The 19,220-nt window shown below is 40.7% G+C and overlaps 1 protein-coding gene across 1 annotated transcript in view; it reads left to right on the top strand.

The window, feature by feature from the left end:
* PSKH1 (protein serine kinase H1) overlaps positions 1-18,352 on the top strand; it is a 93,213-nt gene extending 74,861 nt beyond the window's left edge. Inside the window, 3 exon segments of the mRNA XM_030203661.1 lie at positions 14,299-14,443; positions 14,446-14,513; positions 14,515-18,352. Coding sequence (XP_030059521.1) covers positions 14,299-14,443; positions 14,446-14,513; positions 14,515-14,751 — 450 coding nt within the window. The 3' untranslated portion in view covers positions 14,752-18,352.
* The last annotated feature ends 868 nt before the right edge of the window (positions 18,353-19,220 follow it).

Here is a 19,220-nt window from a genome sequence, read left to right as displayed (position 1 = left end):
CAGCCAGGATCCGCAGGATTGGATGCTCTTCTCCAGCCAATGCCGGAACAACAGCTACTGTATGTTTTTCCTCCGTGGCCTCTGATAGGGAGAGTTCTTTGCCGCATAGGGCAGCATCAGGGGCCGGTCGTTCTAGTGGCCCCAGACTGGCCCCGATGGCCGTGGTATGCGGATCTCGTTCGAGCACTCTGAGCCACCATTGCGACTTCCGTTGACTCACGATCTGCTGCATCAAGGGCCAGTTCAGATGGAAAATCCCTCCCGCTTTGGTCTTACAGCCTGGCTATTGAGAAGTGGCAGCTGAGGAAGAAGGGATTTTCAGGACCAGTCATTGCCACTCTTTTGGGGGCACGGAAGCAGTCTACTTCAGCAGCTTATGTGCGAGTGTGGAAAGCTTTTTCGGCGTGGTGTGCTTTGCGTGCTGAATCGCCTTTTCGGGCGGACATTCCGGTTATTCTGGAGTTCCTTCAGGATGGTCTTCAAAAGAGATTGGCATATAATTCCCTTCGAGTGCAGGTGGCCGCGCTAGCTTGTTTTAGTGGCAAACTGGACGGTTCCTCTTTAGCAGCTCACTCGGATGTGATCCGTTTCCTACGCGGGGCTCTTCGGTTTTGGCCTCCTCTGCGGCAGCCGTGCCCGGCGTGGCATTTGAATGTGGTACTGCGAGCCCTCCAGGCCCCACCGTTTGAGCCGTTGAATAAGGTTTCTGAGAAGGATCTAACACTTAAGACAGTGTTTTTGGTGGCCATTGCTTCGGCTAGGAGGATTTCTGAAATTCAGGCTTTGTCTTCCAGAGATCCTTTTTTGCAGTTTTCTGAAGCAAGGGTGTCGATCCGGACGGTGCCATCGTTTCTACCTAAAGTGGTTTCAGCTTTCCATGTCAATCAGGCGGTTTATCTTCTGTCTTTTCAAAGAGAGGATTATCTGGGGGAGTTTGCCTCGCTGCGTTTCCTGATTGTGCGGAGAGCCTTGTTTCGGTACTTGCAGATCTCTGAGTTTCGACGCTCGGATCATCTCTTTGTGCTCTTGTCGGGATCAAAAAGCGGTGAGGCGGCTTCTAAGGCTCCCATTGCTCGCTGGATTAGGGAAGCCATTGGAGTGGCTACAAGGGCGGGCGTCTCCAGTGGCCCTGAAGGCGCATTCTACTCGGGCACCAGCAGCTTCTTGGGCGGCGGCGGCGGCCTTATCTCTGGAAGAGATTTGTCGGGCGGCTACTTGGGCATCCCGTTATACTTTTGCGAAGCATTACAGGCTAGACGTGTCTGCTTGGGAGGATGCGAGTTTTGGGGCGGGAGTGTTGACGAGGGGAGCGTCGGCTTCCCATCCTACTTAAGGAATACTTTGGTACATCCCACTAATTCCTGGATTCATCTGCTGCAAGTGACAAGGAAGGTAAAATTATTTATTACCTGATAATTTTCTTTCCTTTAACGCAGCAGATGAATCCAGGAGCCCTCCCCAGTTCAGCCGACGTTTTTTTCATTTTCCGCGCAGTGTGGCCATTTTTTCCTTCCGGGTTCTCTTTTGCAGAGTTCAGACAGATATGGGAACGTGGAAAGGATTCCGATTTCTGTATCAAGTTGCAGTTATTTCGAAGTTCTTATTTGGTTCTCTGTTTTTCATAGTGAGGATGGTTTCTGGTTGTTATTGGTTTCATATTTTTGGCCTTGGCAAATGGTTATGAATGACATACTAACTGAGGAAGGAGCTGACCATCTGGTATCACTGCCTTTAGTTTGTTTATCTGTATCTCTACCTGCTGGTAGGCGGACTTAATCCACTAGTTCCTGGATTCATCTGCTGCGTTAAAGGAAAGAAAATTATCAGGTAAGACATAATTTTACCTTATGAATTATATCGCAATACTGGAGAGGTATATTATAATTTTAAAGGATGTCATTTATTGGTTGTGAAACTACTTCCAGCAGTACTGACATAGATACTTATTGAAAAGAGGATGTTATGTTTGGTGCTTACTGTTTTTAAAGTTTTTTTTTTTTGATGGAGATATGGAACAGTTTTTTTATATGCTTAAGGGAATATGCTCAGATGTTATTGTTTATATAGCATAAATTCTATAACTTTGGTTAACTTACTTCTTTAGATGGTTAAACCTGAAAAGCTGCGCTTTGCTGCCCTCTAATGGACTTTAAATTGACCCTTTATCCTTTTATTTCGCTTTAAAATCATGACAACGTGACAGCAAAAAATTTTTCCAAGGCTGAACTCCAGAGAATAAAACAAGTGAGAGAGGGTTTAATTAAATGGGAGGTGGGGACAAATGCTTTATTCTTACCAGCACACCGCTGAATGCTTCATAGCAGATGTTATAAAGGAAACTTCACAAACACACAGAAAATTATGAGCCTTTCAGTTAACAGTTGCTAAATCACAAATTACATCTGCACCGTTCCACAAGATGGGTGTAGTGGAGGAAAATAAGCAGGCCATGCTTAATTCATCAAAGCTGCAGAGGGTACTAATGTTAAGCAACGGTGCTCATAAACACACACCCAGTTATGTGGCAAAATAATTCAAAAGAAATTCTATAGCATGATACTGAATTCAGTTTTTCAAAATTAGCATCTGCAAAAAAAAAAAAATATATATATATATATTTACAGTGCCAGAATAGAATGAATCTGTCAGACCTTCCTCTGTTGCCAACGCAAAAGCAAGTACAATGGAAGCAAACATCAAACCATGGTTTATTTCATTGCCATAGCATAAAAAGAAGACCAGTGAGCACACACTCATGGCAAAATTAAAATGGGATACTCCTGGCACAAACATTACCTTTATATCAAAGGATGTTGCTTCAAAAATGATTGAGCAACCAGTTGGACAGTGTACACTTAGCAAACCAACAAGAGACAAGACACTGTCTTCATCAACACAGCACTAACAATATTTACAGGGTGTTACTTGGTTGGTTAGTCCTTAACATGACACTCTTTTTAACGTTAAAGAGGGTTAGTGTATTAGTAATGTTACCTTTTATTTTTCCTTCCTCCCCTCATGCCAGAGGAGCAGTCAGCTGTGAAAAAAGAAGAGTGTTAATAAACCATCTCAAAATCGTGATATGACAGCACTTAGTTTGTGTTTGTAACCTAGAACAAAACTGAATAGAACAGAATTATTGAGTATGAACCAGATATACAGAGGTGTCACTCCCTGAGTCTACCTGTTATAACAAAGGGTGGTCTGTGACAATTATGAAAATCTTTATCCTTCCCAGGATCAGTGACTTTTAAGAACATAAGAGTAGCCATAATGGGTCAGACCAATGGTCCATCTAGCCCAGCATCCTGTTTTCCAAACAGTGACCAAGCCAAGTCATAAGTACCTGGCAGAAAACCAAATTGTGGCAACACTCCATACTACAAATCCCAGGGCAAGCAGTTGCTTCCCGTGTCACTCAATAGCAGACTATGGACTTTTCCTCCAGAAATTTGTCCAAACCTTCTTTTTTAAAACCTAGATATGCTAACCGCTGTTACCACCTCCTTCAGCAAAGAGTTCCAGAGCTTAACTATTTGTTGTGAGAAGATATTTCCTCCTATTTGTGTTAAAAATATTTCTGTCGAACTTCCTCGAGTGTCCCCTAGTCTTTGTACTTTTGAAATGAGTAAAAAATCGATTTAATTCTACTCATTCTTCACCACTCAGGATTTTGTAGACCTCAATCATATCTCCCCTCATCTGCCTCTTTTCCAAGCTGAAGAGCCCTAACCTTTTTAGCCTTCCTTCATACGAGAGGAGTTCCATTCCCTTTATCATTTAATCGCTGTTTTCTGAACCTTTTCTAATTCCACTATTTCTCTTTTTGAGATACTGCGACCAGAACTAAATTCAATACTCAAGGTGCGAACGCACCATGGAGAGATACAAAGGCATTATAATATTTTTGGTCTTACTCACCATTCCTTTTCTAATAATTCCTAGCATCCTGTTTGCTTTTTTTGGCCGCTGCTGCACACTGAGTAGAAGATTTCAGCATATTATCTGCAATGACACCCAGATCTTTTTCTTGAGCGCTGAACGCCCCCAAAGTGGAACCATAGCATTAGGTAACTGTGATTCTGATTATTCTTTCCAATGTGCATCACCTTGCATTTGTCCACATTAAATTTCATTGCCATTTGGATGCCTAGTCTTCCAATTTCCTAAGGTCTTCCTGCAATATTTCACAGTCTGCATGTGTTTTAACAACCTTGAATAGTTTTGTATCATCTGCAAATTTGATCACCTCACTCGTCCCGATTTCCATATCATTTATAAATATGTTAAATAGTACCAGTCCCAGTACAGATCCCTGGGGCTCTGTTGGGATTTCTCATCCCGAAGTCTGCTTGGTACCTAGAGGCTAGGTATTTCTGAAGAATAAATGATGTGCTGCAAGTCCTGACTTATTAGGTTACAGAGAGCAGGAACATAGCAACTTGGATCGCTGGATTCAGAAAACACTAACTAGAGTACACAAAGTCAAATAATGACCAACACAATAAAGCCCACCCATAATAAAAGAATAGGACGTTACCCCTAGTAGTTTCATTCACAGGGTATTGGTCTATAAATACATGCCTTAGGCAACTAGCCTGTGATTAGGTACATTATACTTATCAAGAAATTAACACTTAAGCCCTTATCCAGATGGCCATGTTTCTGAAAGATAGTACCAGTTCATTCTTAGAACTATACACAGTGCAATCTCTTCTAGATCCTGATGAATGTGAGGGTGATCCACCCTCCCCCCTAAACAGGATAAAAATGAAGAGACAATGGAGGTATTACTTGCTCTAGCATAAACATATCCTTTCCAGGTTCTCTCACTGTTCTCGCATCTCACTGAGGCTGCTGTTTTCAAGGCTGACATGCTTATCACTGACCAGACACACCACACCTCAACAAACAGACTACCACCTAAACAAAGGAGGAACGCCCACATGCAGACAATCTCACCACGAGGAAAAAAAGGACATAGCAAACCCACACCAACAAAAAATTGACAACTGACAATATCCACATAACACCAAAGATAGATGACCCCTACTAAAAAATTCAAGTGGGCTACATCAATGCAAGATCAGTAGTTAATAAAACTACAATAATAACAGATTGGATTACCTCAGAAAACCTCAACCTGCTGTTCATCACCTTCTATACCTACCCGCTTAACACTATCCTTTTTCTCTTCCCATACTTAATCTCTGTGCATTACTAATTGTATCTGATATCCTGGAATGACAATGTCCTAACAAAACTCTGTAAGCCACATTGTATCTGATATCCTGGAATTACAATGTCATAACAAAACTCTGTAAGCCACATTGAGTCTGCAAATAGGTGGGAAAATGTGGGATACAAATGCAATAAATAAATACAACCTGGATCCACGACCAAAAGGACCCTATAATCCTAGACCTTTGTCCCCCGGGTTACAAAATCACTCGCTGGACCAGAAAGGAAAAGAGAGGCGGAGGCATGATCCACCGATCATACTTCACTACCGTAACCACTGCCGAGTCCATTTCACCGCAACTTGAAATCGCCCCCATTAGAATCAACCACACTACCCTGCAGGACCACCTAAATTGTATCTTGTTCTACAGACCACCAGGTAAATGGAACGAATGCCAGTCACACTTCATGGACGTCATATCAAGCACCTGTGTTACCCACCCCAACATACTAGTACTGGGAGACATCAACCTCCACCTAGAAGACCCAAACTCTACTAACGCACGCGAATGCAAGGAATTCCTCCATTCATGGGACTTCAAGTGGCCAGACACTGAAGCAACCCATGTCAAAGGGCACACACTTGACCTTATCTCTCTCAAACTGTCCTCAGACCAGAACCTAATAATATCAGATATTAAATGGACAAACACACCTTGGTCAGACCATTACAAACTAAACTTATCCCTACTTTGGCGGAAAAAGGTTCACACTGTACACAAGAACACACAACCTACAGCACAAGAGGCCAAATAGATTCAGAAACATTCTGGCAACATATGTACAAAAATGAATGGACAGCACAAACGGACTCTATACACTACCTCTCAGACTGGGATATAAGATGTAAAAACATACTAGACGAAATAGCACCCTTACAAACAAGAATTTCACGTAGGCATAACTCAATTCCTAAAGCCTGTTCGAAAAGGCATACCCCAACGATCCAACCTAAACGCCTTAACCCCGCAACACAACAATATAAAGTTCATACTGGACACAACCAACTCTTCCCCTTATGACCCCCAATGTGTTTATCACACCTGGTCATTACTTTGTCATAATCTCACTTTGTATTTGTTCATACCGGTAATGGTAATCGCCTCTACTGTACTATGTAAGCCACATTGAGCCTGCAAGTAGGTGGGAAAATGTGGGATTCAAATGTAACAAATAATAATTTCAGGTCAATCTATGTTATGTCCTCACCGTTGCGAGGCCCAATTGGCCAATGTACATTGTTTTGAGTGAGACTGGTTGCTAGGGATACCCCATATGTGAGAACAAGCAGCCTGCTTGTCCTCGGAGAAAGCGAAGATACTTACCTGTAGCAGGTATTCTCAGAGGACAGCAGGCTGATTGTTCTCACAAATCCGCCCTCCTCCCCTTTGGAGTTCTTGTTGTTTGTTGCTTCCATGCTGTTTGATTAAACTGAGGAAGCATGCTCACGCGATGGGTGGGAAGTTGTCCATGCATGCGCGGTGCATGCAATTCGCGCGCTAGAAGACTGTAGCAAAATGCTGGCAAAATGCTGGTTCCTGGGCTGATGCGGACGTTGACCCACATGTGAGAACAAACAGCCTGATGTCCTCGGAGAATACCTGCTACAGGTAAGTCTGTGCTGGGTCCGTTGCTTTTTAATGTATTCATAAATGACCTAGAGATGGGAATAACTAGTGAGGTAATTAAATTCGCCGATGACACAAAATTATTCAGGGTCGTCAAGTCGCAGGAGGAATGTGAACAATTACAGGAGGACCTTGCGAGACTGGGAGAATGGGCGTGCAAGTGGCAGATGAAGTTCAATGTTGACAAGTGCAAAGTGATGCATGTGGGTAAGAGGAACCCGAATTATAGCTACGTCTTGCAAGGTTCCGCGTTAGGAGGTACGGATCAAGAAAGGGATCTGGGTGTCGTCGTCGATGATATGCTGAAACCTTCTGCTCAGTGTGCTGCTGCGGCTAGGAAAGCGAATAGAATGTTGGGTGTTATTAGGAAGGGTATGGAGTCCAGGTGTGCGGATGTTTATATGCCGTTGTATCGCTCCAAGGTGCGACCGCACCTGGAGTATTGTGTTCAGTACTGGTCTCCGTATCTCAAAAAAGATATAGTAGAATTGGAAAAGGTACAGCGAAGGGCGACGAAAATGATAGTGGGGATGGGACGACTTTCCTATGAAGAGAGGCTGAGAAGGCTAGGGCTTTTCAGCTTGGAGAAGAGACGGCTGAGGGGAGATATGATAGAAGTGTATAAAATAATGAGTGGAATGGATCGGGTGGATGTGAAGCGACTGTTCACGCTATCCAAAAATACTAGGACTAGAGGGCATGAGTTGAAGCTACAGTGTGGTAATTTAAAACGAATCGGAGAAAATTTTTCTTCACCCAACGTGTAATTAGACTCTGGAATTCGTTGCCGGAGAACGTGGTACGGGCCGGTTAGCTTGACGGAGTTTAAAAGGGGTTAGATAGATTCCTAAAGGACAAGTCCATAGACCGCTATTAAATGGACTTGGAAAAATTCCGCATTTTTAGGTATAACTTGTCTGGAATGTTTTTACGTTTGGGGAGCGTGCCAGGTGCCCTTGACCTGGATTGGCCACTGTCGGTGACAGGATGCTGGGCTAGATGGACCTTGGTCTTTCCCAGTATGGCACTACTTATGTACTTATGTACATGCAAAAAACAGTGTATACACATTTATATAAATATAACATGAATAAAACAGGCATATTTATTTTTGCTGTTATATTTTTTCTTCATCTCTGTTTACTGTATGTTTTGTAGACTCCTGAAGCAGGTGCTTAGGCACCGAAACAGAGCTGCTGTGTCCAGTCATTTTAGATGTTTTGTAATAAAGACTGTAAACCACCTATATGTCTCCTTCATTGTTTGGGAGAGCCAACTCCCCCTACTCCTTCTCTGCTCTGATTGACTTGCGTAGGGATCAAGTGCACCTCCTCCCTTTGTGTGGTTTTTCTCCTTCTCCCTTCAAAGTAAAATTAGCACAATTTAGTATATACAAAGACATAGGGGTCCTTTAACTAAGATGTGCTAACATATTTAGCACATGTTAAATGCCATGCAGCCCATTATAGTTCTCTGGGCTGAATAGCATTTAGTGGGCGCTAAATCCATTAGCGTACCTTAGTAAAAGAACCCCATAGACAAATATGTCTTTATAATGTAGGCACGAGAGCTGCAATAGTAGGTTTCCTGTTTTTGTAAACAGAATTTTTTTTTCTGTCCTCTTCTATCATTTTCCCACATGTCCCATCCCTAAAAGTTTTCAATAAGAGCTCAGACTGCATTGATTTGTGTGTATCAAAGGCAGTTTTCTGAAAATATCCTATATAATAATTCTCACCTCCCAACGTTCTATGCTTGGGACCGTGGCTCCCTGGCTGCAAGTGGTCTGCGAGGCAGACACGCACGGACGTCACTGACGTCAACACAGCTGACTACTCCTCCTACTGCCTCGGAATCAGCTGTCACCCCCCCGCGCTATGGCCCCCTCGAAACCCCCCCCCCCCCGTGAACCTGTCGATTCCCCCCCCCCCCCCCCCCCGGAACACCGAAAACCGCACCCCTCCTCCCGCCGCTGTTGTGCACTACCTTCGGGTGGGTTCCTCAATCATCTTCTTAGTTTAACTCCGTGCGTCTGACGTCAGACGCACGCATAGGAACTTCCAGACAAGATGATTGAAGAACCTACAGGAAGGGAAGGTAGCACAACGGCGGCGGTGGCGGCAGTTTTTGCTGGCACGAGGGGGGGGGGAACGACAGGTTCGCGGAAGGAGGGAGTTTGATGGGGCCGTAGCACGGGGGGGGGGGGGGGAATTGCCTGCCTAAGGCCCGTTTCCTTGCCTACAGAAACGGGCCTTTTTTACTAGTTACTTTATAAGTTATTCCTCGCATCTTGATTTCTATGTGGAACAGTGATGAAATAGAAATTCATTTTAGTTTTGAACCTGGTCAACATTCTCTAAAAGATTTACATTTTGCTCATTAATCTTGGGCATTATGGGACTGTGATCACTTTCTGAGCAACATTAGCAGCAAGCCGAGTCTACAGATCGTTAATGAAAAATGTATTACTTTTAAGGTTTTTAAATAAAATTAATGGTAAACAAAAACATTTTGGACAGTAGAGATTGATCAAGGGAGACTGGGAGGGCAGTGCCAAACAAATCTGATTGAATTCTTTGACTAGATGACCAGAGAATTGGATTGAGGACGTACGCTAGATGTAATCTGCTTAGGTTTCAGCAAAGCCCTTGACACGGTTCCTCATAGGGAGGCTGTTGAATAAACTTGACAGGCTGAAGTTAGGACCCAAAGTGGTGAACTGGATTAGGAACTGGTTGACAGATGCCAGAGGGTGGTGGTTAATGGAGTTATCTCGGAGGAAGGAAAGGTGAGTAGTGGAGTGCCTCAAGGATCGGTGCTGGGGCTGATTCTGTTCAATATATTTGTGAGTGACATTGCTGAAGGGTTAAAGGGTAAGGTCTGCCTTTTTGCGGATGATGCCAAGATTTGTAACAGTGGACACTATGGAGGGAGTGAAAAACATGAAAAAGAATCTGCAGAAGTTAGAAGAATGGTCTAATGTTTGGCAATTAAAATTCAATACAAAGAAGTGCAAAGTGATGCACTTAGGGAATAGAAATCCAAGGGAGACATATGTGCTAGGCGGTGAGAGGCTGATATGCTTAGACAGGGAGAGGGATCTTGGGGTGATAGTATCTGAGGATCTGAAGGTGACTAAACAGTGTGACAAGGTGGTGGCTGTAGCCAGAAGGATGGTAAGCTTTATAGAGAGAGGTGTCACCAGCAGAAGAAAGGAGGTGTTGATGCCCCTATACAAGTCATTGGTGAGGCCCCACTTGGAATACTGTGTTCAGTTTTGGAGGCCATATCTTGCTAAAGATGCAAGAAGACTTGAAGTGGTCCAGAAGAAGACGACAAGAATGATATATGGGGCCTGCGCCGTAAGACATATGAGAAGAGACTGGAAGACCTAAATCTGTACACCCTAGTAGAGAGGAGAGGAGGAGCAGGGGAGATATGAGACAGACGTTTAAGTACTTGAAAGGTGGTAATATAGAAACCTTTCCAGAGAAAGGAAAATGGTAAAATTAGAGGCCATGAATTGAGGCCGCGGGGTGGTAGACTTAGGAGTAATGTCAGAAAATTCTTTTTCACGGAGAAGGTGGTTGATGCCTGGAATGCCCTCCTGAGGGGTTGGTGGAAAAATAAAAACTGTGGCGGAATTCAAAAAGGCATGTGATAAACACAGAGGATCTCTAATTAGAAAATATATGATATAAAAAATAAAACTTAAAGGGTTGCATATGCATTTGCATGTCAAGTGGTGTTTAGATGTGGACTCGAAGGCCAGTTTAGGATGGGCTGGAGAGAGCGTTGAAAACTCTAGTAATTTGGAACGTGAAGACAGTGCTGGGCAGACTTTTACAGTCTTTGCGCTGCAAATGACAAGATGAATTTGAATAGGCTGGAGTGGGCTTTGACGGCAACTCTGGTAGTTGGAACACGGACAAATCTGGGCGGACTTCTATTGTCTATGTCCCAGAAACATCAAAGAAAGACGAATGATCAAGTATATAATATCACGATCATTGTTGATTTTAAATCTTGTAATGAATGTGACTGTTGGGCAGACTGGATGGACCATTCAGGTCTTCATCTGCCATCTCTTACTATGTTACTATGTGGAGACTAGGAAAGGATACAGTTGAGAGATGGAAGGAAAAGTTGCAGAGATAGATGGCTAGAAGGAGGAAGTTTGGAGGGGAGAGAGATATGGCAAGAAAATTGTAATGTTGGGTGATGAAGGGAGAGGAGGTTTCATTAAGCTATGGTTTTGTGGTAAAGAGCCTTAAAGTCCAAACATAAGCATAAGCGTTGCCATATTGGGACAGACTGAAGGTTCATCAAGCCCAGCATCCTGTTCTAACAGTTGCCAATCCAGGTCACAAGTAACCTGGCAAGATCACAGAACAGTAAAACTGCTCCTTTTGAAAAAGAAAAAATCTTAAAATACTGTTTTGTGTTTCTGTTAATTATGTTTGTTTTAAAAATAGTTAAAACAAATCTCTAAAACAGAATATGCTAAATGTGAATATCCTGACACATGGGAACATACTCAACTATAGTGACTACAGAGCTCAATATTGATATTCACACCAGCCTACAAATGGCTGAATGATTCTCTGTCTCTTTAATCATTGCATGTTTGAACTTTCTTATTCTACTGCTTAAAAATCAGTGAATTACCTATCCAACAATAATCAGTCTAGGGCCAGGAGCATAAAATGTTTGTCCAAGCAATAGAAAATGGCCACCTTATGAAGTTCACAATATATAAAGGAGGGGTCAAAGCTCTCACAAAGCAAGTTCACCATGCATGAAAAAGAAATATCTTGCAAAACAAATTAATTTTGCCTTATTCAATATAAAAGGTTTTTCAGTGGTGCCTTATGTCTAAGGCCTTACAAATACATTAATCTGTATAATGCAGTGGTATTTACTACCACTTCAAGTCAGATTTTTAGGATTATGAGAGATTTGCATACAATAGAGGTAGTTATTATTTTAAAGAATGGGAGGCACTCTAATATCTGGAAATGATTATGTGAGGTCCCTCAGGGGTCTCTACTTTCTCTGTTATTAATCTCTTTATGTCTGATTTAGGAGCTCTCTCTCTCTCCCTCTGGGTTCTTATCTCATGTCATATGCTGCTGATATTTTTGTTTTATTGCCTTTTCATTCTGATCATTTGTCAACCTTTAATGTTGATTTATGTATTACTAAGATTAAAACCTGGACCCTTAGTCATTTACTTAAACTGAATTTTTATTTTATTTATTTATTGCATTTGTATCCCACATTCCCCCACCTATTTGCAGGCTCATTGTGGCTTACATAGATTTGTTGACATTATCGTAACAATATATCAGATACAGTTAGTAATGTGTGACGATCAATGTGTGAATGCAGATAAGAGTAATATACTATGGTTTAGTAATACTTTAGCAGAAATCCCTTCATCTGTTTCTTTAATGGGATATCGCTACCAGTGGTGCAACAATCGCAAGTTCATAGGGTTATCTTGGACTCTGCTTTATCCTTTGAGCACCAGAGAAATAATTTGATGAAGGTATTTTTAAAAACTGAAACAGTTAAGACTTGTTCTTCATTTTATGAAGAGCATTCTGCTCTACTGGTTCAGGCCATGATAACTCTCTGATTTAGATTATTGTAATTCAGTGTATATAGGTTTGTGTATCTGGGTTTAAAAAAGGTTTGGACAAGTTCCTGGAGTTAAAGGCCATAGCCTGCTATTGAAATAGACATGGGGAAAGCCACTGCTTGTCCCAGGGATCAGTAGCATGAATCTTGCTACTATTTGGGATTTTTGTTAGGTACTTGTGACCTGAATTTGCCACTGCTGGAAGGAGGATACTGGGCTAGATGGACCATTGTTCTGACACAGTATGGCTATTCTTATGATATATAAGTTATCAACTAAATCACAATTACTTCAGAATATAGCAGCAAGAATGATTTTTAGATGTGGTAAATATGAAAGAGCATCTCCTCTGTTAAGAAATCTTAACCGAGTAGCCTAGTGGAGGAGTAGCCTAGTGGTTAGTGCAGTGGACTTTGATCCTGGGGAACTGAGTTCGATTCCCACTGCAGCTCCTTGTGACTCTGGACAAGTCACTTAACCCTCCATTGCCCCTGGTACAAAATAAGTACCTGAATATATGTAAACCGCTTTGAATGTAGTTGCAAAAACCTTAGAAAGGCGGTATATCAAGTCCCATTTCCCTTTCCCTTTATTGATTCCAATACAAGCAAGGATTAATTTAAGGTACTTTGGTTTTGTTTTGTTTATAAAGCTCTGTATAGCTTGACTCTGATTCTCTGGTTATTCGAATTTTCTCCTTCCACTTATGAATGTCGTTCAAAAAAAAATATTTTTTAATTTAAAAAAAAAACAAAACATTTTCCTTCACCTACTGGTCTCTGACATAGTAGACACTCTTTTTCATATTTGTTAGTCACCATTGGAATGATTTGCCTTTACAATTTAGGTTGATTCTTATTCTTTCAGGAAAAAGGTTGAAACTTTCATCTTTTTGAAAAATTTCTTGTAGTTTAGATTTATGATTGTATTAGAAATATATTAGTTTTATATGTAATTATTTGTTTTTGTTGTATCTTGAGTCCATTGTTTGCTTTCATGGGCTTAATAATAATCTTTGTAAACCACTCAGTACCAGCTAGATTGAGCAGTCAAAAAATTCCTAGATTAGATTAGTCATGCAAATTTGTCTTATGCATATTTATTACGGATAATCTGAAAACCTGACCTGTTAGCAGCCCTTGAGGTGTAGACATGGAAAACCAAGATTATTGGACTCAATTCTATAAATGGCGCCGAAGTGTGAGCACTGCTAAAAATTAGCTCTAAGCACTATTCTGTAAACTGTGCTCAGAGTTAGGTGCCGTTTTAGAATAGCAGTAGGCACTGGGATTGGCTCCCAAGTTTTTGGCGGGAGGATTTTACACGAAGTAAAACCTGGTGTAAATTCTTTCACATAAATTAGGACATGGATCACTATATTCTATAAAACTGCGCGTAAATTCCAGAAATGCCGCTGATCCACCCATTCCCCTCCCATGGCCATGCTCCCTTTTTGGATCCACTTCGATTCCAGTGCTTAAAGATGTGCGTGCAAACTTAACTTAATGACAATACGATAATTGATTATTGCTGCCCAGTTATTGGCACCAATTAATTGGCTTGTTTACCAATAAATTGCACACACAGGATTGAGTGCATGCCCAAATTTACATGCACAATTATGAGCACCATATATAGAATTAAGGTGATAATGTTTGTGTAGAGTCTCTGTGTGCTGTTCTGTATTGTTGGTGTTTCATGGTATATAGCAAATGTGCAAAAAGAACTTGAACTGGTAACTATACCTAAATTAGAAACCTAACTTACTTTTACCTTGTGTTTCAGCCCTGGCCCAGTGTATCGAACCTAGCAAAGGATTTCATTGATCGCCTTCTTACAGTGGATCCTGGTGATAGGATGGCAGCCAATCAAGCCTTGAAACACCCTTGGGTAGTCAGTATGGCAGCCTCCTCATCCATGAAGAACTTGCACGCTCCATTTCCCAGAATCTCCTCAAGCGAGCATCGTCCCGTTGCCAAAGTACCAAATCAGCTCAGTCCTACCCGCTCTAGCCGATCCACTAGATCAAACAAGTCACGGCGAGTGCGAGAACGGGAGTTGCGAGAACTCAACCTGCGATACCAGCACAGTATAATGGCTAAAAGGTGGAATAGGGCCAGACACATCTGTTCAAGTGGTCTTATTGGCGTGGGTTCACATTCACTTTCCCAGTATCACTATGCAGCAGTGATTCAGCTTGATTGTTGTCCCCACCATGTGTTCCCAGGGAGACGTTGAGCCAGCTGCCAACACTTCCTTTTTAAAGGGATGCCAAGAACCATACAGTCTTACTTTTACCAATCCAAGCAGTCACGTTAAGTTGCTACTGCTGTTTACATCCTCCTTTTATGATGGCTATAGAGAGGCTTATGTTGTTTGTGTTATGCAGGCTCACCAACCTAATGCAAAAATGTGCCAACAAGTATTTTTTTTGTATTTGTAAATAATTTGTAATGACAAAATAGAATCAAGTTTACATCATCTTTCAAATGGAAATCATTCCCTTTCAGAGTATTGTGATCCATGAAATGGGGATAAGTTTATAAAGTTATGTGTCGGTGAACATTTTCTCCTTATTCTTTTTAGCTCACATCAGGGCGCCACCATGGATAGCCTCTTTCCTTCCTATCAAGCTTTCTTCAGGAAGCCTTATATACAGACTCCTTAATTCTTTCCATCTATCTTTTTTTCAGCAAGGCAACATGCATAGTATTTTCTCTTCCCTTCACATCTGACTGTTATTAGAGAGCTATTTGTGTTAGTTTCATCTTGCTACTTCTGAAACAAGTTATCAGTATTCACAATGCTGACATCCTCTCCCATTTTCTCACAATTGCTGTCCTCATCTGTTATTCTAGTGAGTGGGTAGTTTCTAAGGATTATCAATTCTCCTATACCAGCACTCTAAGCCCCGAGGAGCATGTTTCAGTGGTAGCTCATACACAAGAGCAGAGACTGTTATATATCATCATTCAGGTCAAATAGGCCTTTTCCCTACTATGCAAAGATTTTCATTTTACAGTGACAAAATACACACACCATACTGGCTGTCAGTACGGCTACATTTTATTGGTAAGTCCATGATTAACACTAATGTACCTGAAGCGGGCACACCACTCATCCTCTTTAAGGGAGCTAAGGCATCGGTGTTGGGGAGGTGGGGAGGGAAAGCACAAGCATAAAGTTGTGCATATAGTTTTATTTATTGAAATTGAAAATTTTATATATATATATATATTTTTTTCAACTATATTTATATTAAAGTCATTGATGCCTTTACTCTTGTGCCTGAGCCAATCACCGGACTGGCACTATAAACCACTGTGACTATGCAAGATAATGACTAACTTCACACACCCAGAGGAGCCACAAGCGTGGAATAAATCCTCCACAGTTTCCAACTACCATTAAATAGTTGATGTTTTGCTAAGCAATAGTTGCAAGCCACAGCAACTCATATAGCAGAAGTATAATGAAAGGTGCACTCAAGAAGTGTGTTATGATAGCAAGAGAAAAAAATCTAAGAATAAAAACGAAAAGAGAAATATGTACAAAAACAGACAAATTGGTATTTTAAGCAATTGGGTTATTGCTTTATTTTAATGTAATAGAAAGCATTAAGGAACAGACCATCAGCTTTTACTAGTATGAAGCATGGTTCATCCAAGATAAATTGCATTATGAAGACTAAAAAATCATAGTATTGTAACTTTTTATTTTATTTTTTTATTATTTTTAATTTTAACAAAACAACCATGTAAATTGAACAGGGGGGGGGGGGGGGGGGAAATGCACTCAAATAATCCCTACCAACTCATATCTGTGACATCCAAGGTAAAACCAAAGGGTCTGTTTACTAAGCCGCGCTAGCGGCTTCCAGGTGGCATTGCCAACACAGCGCATTCAAAGTGAATGGGCTATGTTGGCACTAGCACACTGTCACCTGTGCTAGTGGCTTAGTAAACCCCAGTGCAAATGTAATGGCAGGAGAAGAAGCTAACCATATGAGTGCCACATTCAATAAGCTAACGTAAAAGTAAGGTATATTAATAAATCAAGGTGCCTTAAAGGTAAAAGTAATACAAACAGAATTCCAACAACAAAGCTAAAAACTCAAATAGCCATGTTTTATCAAATGACTGCATCAGAGGAGACAGTTACAAATTACAAAATTATGAATACAAGTATAGGTGAACTTGAATGCAACTGCCCATCATGTAAATGCTGGCTTGCCCACCGAAGTTCCAGTATTGCAGGCAGGTTAACAATCAACCCCCCCCCCCTTTTTTTTCCCAAAAAGGGGAGCGAGGATTTGAACTGAAAGATGATATATTTATAAAAAGAAATAAAAGGTACAGGTGGGGAAAAAATTGCCTAAAAAGATTAAATGTAAACAATAACAATGAAAATAGCACCAATGACCTAACTAATTTTACATTGTAAATTGCCCAGAGTTTGCCGGTAGTGGCAGTATAGAAATGTTGATTGTTACCTAAAAATAAACCTAAAACACCAGACAACACATAGAGTAAAAAAAAAAAAATAATAAGTAAAAATAATTATTTAAAATATTTTAAAACTAAAATACATTTTTTAAATTCAAAAATTGGAGACCTTGCTTGGAATTTAAAATATTCAAATAACATAATAATCTGCTAAGATATCATAGTCATCAACCTTTGAGATAGAAAAAGGAGCTTGCCTATATCAGTTTTAAAGACTGAAGAATTTGCTCCTCTTTAGAAGGTTTTACATTCCAGCAAGGTTGATAAAGTATAGGGGTCAGGTTTCACTTTCAGCAATGTGGATATCCCTTGAACTGTGATAAGAGCAGTAAACAAGCAGGCACTGTTTGCTCAAAAGGGCTTACTATTATAATGTGACAGTAATGGAGATGCCATTGACTTGTGTGCTGCCTTTCTCCACTTAGGCACAAGTGGCAGTGAGTATTTAGAAGTATTGGCATATTTTTAACACTTCATCCAGTATTCAAAGACCTTTGATAGCTTATACTAGGGGCAGAAATATTGGAGATTTGATTATGAAATCTGTATTACCTACCAAATAATATCAACAGATTTCTGTTTGGGAAAAAAATTTACATCTATTGTACAATCATGGATTGACAGATCTTAGACAAATCCTGTGGATCATTGACGTTTCCTAGGCGGGGACTATACTACGTGTAGCTCTACGTATGTGGTGTATTTGATAAAATGTCCTTGCCCAAAGTTATATATTGGTCATACAGATCATGAATTTTAAAAGTAGTTTGACAAAACATTGTAGTTGCCTACGTGCCAAAAACACTATCAGCCCTAAGGTAGAATATTTGCAAGCATCACACATTTTGAATATCTGACATGGTGAATCATTGAGCAAAATGTAACCACATTGGTAGTACTGAGAAAAATTTTATATTTACAGATTGCAAATAGTTTCTGTACTGCTACTCTGTTGCTGGAGAAGAAATATGATGTGTAAAGAGATGATTAGTTGATGATGGATCTACAATTGGCTTCCCCTTTAAAAACAAAGAGTAGTGTCAGTATTTTTTCAAAATGGTGCAACAATAGGTAGATCTAGGACTGTGAGTTAAGCAGTTGTCCCTGATGCAGTATTCTTTTGTGAAACATAGTGCTATGTCAGACTTTGAAACAGGATTTGAATATGTAAGGTGTATTGAATCCAGGAAGAGGTTGAAACCAAATTTTACTTGTATTTGTAAGAATGGACACTTAAGTATGAAAAAGTATTCTTAAGGTTGATTATACATTAAGGGAATGCACATATAATCAATAGTGATGATTTAATTCAATAAACTGGACCTAGATTTGAATTTTGCAAGGATTTAAACTGGTGTCCTTGATGAAATCTCAGCAGTGTAAATTTTTTAAAAAGTAAATATTGGACATGTGGCTCTATTTTGCAGTTGTCTTTTATAAAGGCAGCATAGTGCCTGAATACCGTTATAAAATAACCTCAGACTCCTGCACAAGATTGGTCTTGCCCTGGAGCAGGTGTAATTTTGTCTGTGTATATGCTGATAAATACTGTTGTTTGGGTGTGTGTTTCATGAGATACACACATTAAGTGCCAGTCTTACTCATACCTTGCCCATTTTCTGCAAATAAGATATTTTTAAGACTCCCATCGTTGAGATTTTTAGCCAGTAATTGTAAGCACAAATGTCATTATTTAAAGCAGCTGTTGAACTACAAAACAGTAAAGGTCATGCTTCGATTATTACAGCTGTCATGTTTCTCTAGGCATTTCTTTACAGTCAACTGATATTCCCATTAGACTAGAGGATATGGCTACTTCTAGGTTGTTAAATAAGGCAATTATGCAGCAACATAAGCAAACTTTATTGGATGAATCTTACTTTTTCAGACACCTCCCAAACGCACTTCTGACAATTTTTTTCTCATAAAATGACACACATTTGTCTCCTAACATTTATTTGAATGGGGCCTGTAGCCTTTATTGGAATATAGCACTGCAGAGTTTCTAAACCAGGTTTTCTCTGAGGACAAGCAGGCTGCTTGTTCTCACGATTGGGTGACGTCCCCGGCAGCCCAGGAACGGAAATCTTCCTAGCAACAAAATGTTTGCTAGAGCCTGTGGGCGCGCGCACTGCGCATGCACGGCCATCTTCCCGTCCGTTGCGCGAGAGTCCTGCTTTAGTTATTTTTTTCTCCGTGGTT

Source organism: Microcaecilia unicolor, chromosome 5 (assembly GCF_901765095.1).
Source record: "Microcaecilia unicolor chromosome 5, aMicUni1.1, whole genome shotgun sequence".
NCBI classification, from domain to species: domain Eukaryota; kingdom Metazoa; phylum Chordata; class Amphibia; order Gymnophiona; family Siphonopidae; genus Microcaecilia; species Microcaecilia unicolor.
This window is presented reverse-complemented; position numbering and strand designations above follow the sequence as displayed.